The sequence below is a fragment of the Lolium rigidum genome, chromosome 3 (assembly GCF_022539505.1).
Source record: "Lolium rigidum isolate FL_2022 chromosome 3, APGP_CSIRO_Lrig_0.1, whole genome shotgun sequence".
NCBI lineage: Eukaryota > Viridiplantae > Streptophyta > Magnoliopsida > Poales > Poaceae > Lolium > Lolium rigidum.
In genome coordinates this window covers 219,681,325-219,686,979 of record NC_061510.1, presented here as the reverse complement: position 1 = coordinate 219,686,979, position 5,655 = coordinate 219,681,325, and the positions used below count along the sequence as shown (strand labels likewise).

Here is a 5,655-nt window from a genome sequence, read left to right as displayed (position 1 = left end):
CACACTATACATCTAATCCTTTTTTACAACAAGCCGATGAGATTGACAACCTCACTTTGTTTCGTTGGGGCAAAGTACTTTGGTTGTGTTGTGCGAGGTTCTACGTTGGCGCCGGAATCCACGGTGTTGCGCCGCACTACATCCCGCCGCCATCAACCTTCAACGTGCTTCTTGACTCCTACTGGTTCGATAAACCTTGGTTTCTTACTGAGAGAAACTTGCTGCTGTACGCATCACACCTTCCACTTGGGGTTCCCAACGCGCATGTGCTTTACGCGTCATCAGTAGCCCACAACAACAAAAAATTCTTGCATAGCACGTTTTTTAAAGCAATTTTAGATGTAAAAAAATGTTGGCTCAAGAAGAACGCTCGATTCGGCCGTTTTCCGTGGTCAGGCTATGACGAGCATAAAAATGGGCCCTTCGTAGCTGAAGTCATACGAGCACGTCTACCTAACCTTATCACTAATCTCCATCATTTTAATCCTCCCCAATCTATATAACGGTGGGTCAGTTTGAAATATGCTGAACACCAAAAAAGATGCGTATTGATGTTACGAATCAATTCCCATGAATGGTTCCTGCTTTAGTCGAATATTTGAGCAATTTCGTGTCCCGTTTGAAACTTTTTTTTGGCCAAATTTAGTTAAATTTTTCGTAACTGTTCGCGCTTTTCAAAGGCACATGACTTTTGTGTTCATAGTTCTCTATTTTGACATTTCGTTTACTAGTATATCTATGTCTTCCTAGTATACTGTATATAGTTAACAAGTTGTGGATCTACTCATTTACGAATGTTAAAACTGAAAACTTTGAACACAAAGGTACTGTGAAATTGTGACGTGAAGCTACTTATCGAATGAATTTTGAAATGGTTGATTGGGTGCAAAAATTTGACAAATCTCGTGCAAAAATAGCTCAAAAGAACACGAAACCGAGTTTGAAACACTCGACGAACCGGCAAACTGATCACAGGAATGAAATCACAACGTCGAGACGCGTCTTTTTCATTTAGACCTTGTCATGAATCGATGAATGGTCACGAAGATTAGAGGTGATTATGATTGAACTAGTTTAGTTAACTACAACCCTTCTCAACGTGCAGTCTACCAATCGTATTGCATCTCATTTCACCAACCGAAGCCAAGTAAAATTGTTAGCTTCCAAACGTAATACCAAAGCGGGTCCAAATCAAGCTTCCATTCATATGGCAGTTGTTGGGCCAAGTTGCAAGCGGGGGGAAGAAATGAAAAACTCAACTACGAGCAACCAATCATGCCTTAGTGTATTCATTTTGTGATTGTTTGTCAAATTTATTTTACATTTCTGTTAATTGTACAAAATCTGGGCATGAAAGTGCATGAATATTTGAAAGAAAAAAAGGTGAGTAGCTTGAAAATGCATTATATTCAAATCCATGTTCTTCTGGGCATGATATTTTCCCCAAAGGTATCAAGATCTTGTCCCAAGAGATCAAAATAACCAAAACAACTAAACATTTCGGGCAGAGCTCATCGAGAATATTCCTCCTCACTGGTATTTGAGCTGACAAGGTTTTATGATGATAACAAATGGAAGTCTCCTTACACATAACCCCAAATGAAACTCTACAACAAAAACGCAAGACGGTCATCTTTGAGAGGTTGATCGAATGCACAGCCTAACAGTTGAAAAAACTGAATAGAGAGCTTGGAGGAGTCAGAATGAAAACTGAGGAAGAAGCACTATCTCATCTCCAGCCGAGCGATTGTCTTATCCCAGAGAAAATCAGTCCCAGAGATCTCCCAATCATGGACACCCAGAAGTAGGACACAGCGGCGCTGACTCTAGCAACCACCACCCTTGCAAAAGGCAGTGCGATATCCGATAACTCCAAGACCAGGCTGTAGTAATACCTCCTGCAACAAAATGACAGGGCAAGTGTTAATAAGATTTAAAATTCGACAACCCTTAATGCAAATCGCATATGAAGTATTTCAACAACTTTCTAGAGGGAGGGAGGGAGTACCATCCAGTCAAAGCTCTTAGCTCCTTCGTCCTTCTCACTGGAAGAGAAAATGGGCTTATGCACACATAATCCATGGGATTAGATGCGGAAGGCTTTTGAAATGCAAGCCTGAACCAATTAGTTCGCTCCGACTGATTATCCACTGGGGTATCACATGCTCTTCTTCTTAGAACATATAACTCAAACCTGTCCTCGTACATTGAAACAACCGACTCGAAATACTGGTGCAGCCACCCATTAATTGCCACCTTCAAAGAGATAAAATAGATTAGCATGCAATCATCAAAACATGAAAGTGCATGAATATTTGAATCCAGATGCAGCCTTGAAAACTCCATAGTATTGAATTGGGCACATCATAACTTGAAAACTTATAGATGAAAAAAATCATAACAGGAGAAAAGGTGCAAATCATAATCCAAGAATGAGATAACTAATGTATGACCTTCAATGTTCACTCAAATATATTTCTTTGTGACTACAAATGCTAATTAGGTAAAAAATATGGCAATGGGAACAGGGAAATATACAGAACAAAAAAGTAAAAAGAGAAGCAGCAGCTTGTCCAGTCCACAACTATTACCTCGTTACGCTGCTTTTGAAGTTGTCTTGTTGATAGAGAGCATAGAGCTAAGCTGGAGCCAACAACCTCAGTAGGCATGTCGCCATCAACTGACATAATCTCTAGATAAATGCTAGCAATCACATCAGCTAAGAAAATAACCAGGTCCTCCAAAATTCTGGCTCCATTTTGAGCCAAAAATTTAGCATCAAAGTAGCTGTCAGACCTGCAGACATGTACAAAATAAGAATATAATTATGCACCATATGAAGGGCTATTATATTCTTAAATATGATATTAATTGAAAATCAGAAGAAGACTAAGCATCAAGAAGGGCATACAGATAATACCTTGCAGAACCGAATCTTATGAAAAAGAGAAGATCCAAATAGAGCTCAGCTTTCCCTAATCTGGTGAATCTCTTTAAGATCCCATCATCCTCCTTTATTTTTCTACTAATCACCATCATAAGCTCCTGGAACAGAAAAAGGAATAAAAATCAGACAGTTGGAGGGACAGCCAATATGGAGAAATGGAGGGCAGCCCAAACTGAAGATACCTTATCGATCTTGCTCTTTTCCAAGGCTTGCTCATCTTCAATCCATTTCATAAATGCTGGTTCAATCAAGCTATCTATTAAACAAATTGACACTTCCGACCACCTGATCCCATCTAAGAGTTCAAAACTTCCAGATATATTTCTTGCCTGCATGAGGTCAGACCAGCTTATAGCATCTTAGTATACGAAAATGTCAAACACACAGTAATGTTCCAAAATAACTGGGTGAAATGCTACATGAACAAAAAAGAAAATCTTAATATCAACTGCAGTTCACTCCAGAAACTCTGGTGCACAGACATAGTGGTTTCAGTCAAATAGTTCATTATTAAGAAAAAAAAATGATATATCATGGAGTTTTATGCTACTTGGCCAATAAAAACCTACAGGACGGGAGTATCACCAATTTGCTATTTTAGTAGAAGATAGCTCAGCTACTGTCTACTAGCTTATCCAAACTAGGAGAAGAGTATGCATGGACAATCCTCGGTATTGGTTCCTTGAAAAAAAACTTCAGTATTCAGTAATAATACCAGAAAAATTACGAAAAAATATTTATGGTGCACTTCTTGCCTCCATTTCGAGAAGTTGAAATGTGATCAGAAGAAGCCGCAACCTGGGACCACCATGAATTGCAAGCATACTCAAAGGATAGTTTTTCCTATCATTCCTGAGCCCATCCTCTCTTCTATCAAAACTGGCATCTTGACCATTTGCTTCTAAGGCTTCAGAAAGTTTAGCTCTCACTTCACTCCATGTATCGTTGGGGTCGAAACCTGCAGTCCTGTCAAGCAACTGTTCTACATTCCTAGGAATTGCAAAGGAAAACTGTGTTACTAAGCATCATTCCTGCCAAGAAAATGCCTTTTACATCTAGAAGTGGTACTAAAGCAGCTACTCTTACCTACCAGAATCAGAGGAGATTGGTTCTGCAAGATGTTGATTAGCACTGGGACTTGTGGTGCGGGGCCCTGTCGGTCGAGAGGGTGTGACTCCAGCCAAATACGCGAAAATAATGCTGATAGTAAGAAGCGCTTCATCGGAAAGCAACATGAGGTTCGGCGAGATCAAACTCTCCGAACCCATCAGCGACTGAAAGAAATAACATCTAACTTCAGTCCTCAGCTTGTAACCCTTTCCGTGAAAATTAGAAGAGGTAAATGCGCCACTTTTCCGTTCTTTCGCTGAATTGAATTTTGGTAGACAAGGAAGGTGAATATTGTGAATGCAGTTCCTACAAATACATAAAACACACAGATGAAACATAAGCCAACAAATCCAGGTGATCCATATTAGTGTATCACTAAAACTGAAGAGTAATGCTACCTCTTAGATATCCTTATTGATATGGTTTTTGGGGAGAGTTTGCCGCTGGACCGGCTCCATCCCCCTCGATACTGGCCTCTCAGTGTTGCCAAAGAGCACTCGGCCATCACAACGGAATTCCAAACTCTTGCTCAATGCATCACAAAGGTGGACAAGTATGCTTCCCACCTGCAACAACGAAAAAGAGTGATAAGTTATAGTGATCTTAGTGAACATCTCATTTTTCGTTTTCTACAAAAAAAATGGAACAGGGGAGGTTAGCCCTGTTTATTGAAAAGAAAAATGGGCAGATAATGCTAAGGAAATAAGCCACCCTTTCCAAAAGTTAATTTCAGTTCCATTGCAGCCGCAAGCCTGCAACAAGAGGCCGCCAATTTTTCGGTGGCAAAGCCTATCCTGTTCTCGCCGGCGACAAGCTGGGGCACGGATCCCAATCCTTCCATCTTCTTCCCCAAACCGCACTAGGTCATCCACATCACACTAGACCACACCGGTGGATCCAAAAGAGAGAGCACACACATTTCAAGGCTGCTAAACTAAATGAGAATCCTCAGATAAAAAAGTCCACTAAAGATGCCGCAGAGATGGACGGCCTTCTTACGGAAGAAACAAATCCTAAGGCTCTCTTCCTTCAGTGGATGGACAACACTAGCCAAGAAATCAAGGGGAAAAAGCAAAGAATGAAAGAAAGAAAGAAAGAAAGAAAGAAAGAGGATATAATCAGCTTACGGGGGGCAGGAGGTAGCAGAGACTCCAACCGCAGGTTGCGGATTCGGGATCCGCCCCGCACGGATTGCTCCAGCCTGGAACAAAATTGCTACTCGTTGAATCCAATGGTGCCCGCTAATTATTCCTCGTCTTTTACTGAAGAAGATGCTACTGTACTACTGCAACAGCGACTTCTATGTGCAAACAGGGAAAAAAAAACGAGAAACAATTGAGTGCACCTGGTCTACAGAATCGCCTTGAACCGTCGAGACATTTTGCGGTGGGCGAGAGGGGTCGCAGGATACGGTCTACGGTGTGAGGTGGTGGGTACTGGTCCACGCGAGGAGGAGGCAGCGTTATCGTTAAGGAGGCCTCGTAAAGCTTTGTTTCTGTGGACATGAGCGCCGACGTGGGCCTTGCCTGGGATTATTCCTTCCCTTGGCGACAGCAATAGGCTATCCGGGTTGGTAGGCTTAGCGTCATTCAGCTTTG

At 41.5% G+C, this 5,655-nt stretch overlaps 1 protein-coding gene across 1 annotated transcript; it reads right to left on the bottom strand.

The window, feature by feature from the left end:
• Window positions 1-1,388: 1,388 nt before the first annotated feature.
• LOC124703018 lies at window positions 1,389-5,342 on the bottom strand. Its single transcript, XM_047235222.1, has 9 exons — window positions 5,185-5,342; window positions 4,456-4,623; window positions 4,034-4,363; window positions 3,703-3,937; window positions 3,130-3,276; window positions 2,921-3,045; window positions 2,592-2,796; window positions 2,009-2,256; window positions 1,389-1,898 (listed from the first exon to the last, which is right to left on the bottom strand). The coding sequence occupies exons 2-9, from the start codon at window positions 4,560-4,562 to the stop codon at window positions 1,730-1,732; spliced, it is 1,566 nt and encodes a 521-aa protein (XP_047091178.1). The 5' UTR covers window positions 4,563-4,623; window positions 5,185-5,342; the 3' UTR covers window positions 1,389-1,729.
• Between the last annotated feature and the right edge of the window lie 313 nt (window positions 5,343-5,655).

Coding starts and splice junctions, on each gene's coding strand:
- LOC124703018 (XM_047235222.1), bottom strand. CDS start 4,562: ATGGCCGAGTGCTCTTTGGCAACACTGAGAGGCCAGTATCGAGGGGGA. Junction 3,938..4,033: donor ATCTCCTCTGATTCTGGTAG/GTAAGAGTAGCT, acceptor TGCAATTCCTAG/GAATGTAGAACAGTTGCTTG. Junction 1,899..2,008: donor CTAAGAGCTTTGACTGGATG/GTACTCCCTCCC, acceptor ATTTTGTTGCAG/GAGGTATTACTACAGCCTGG.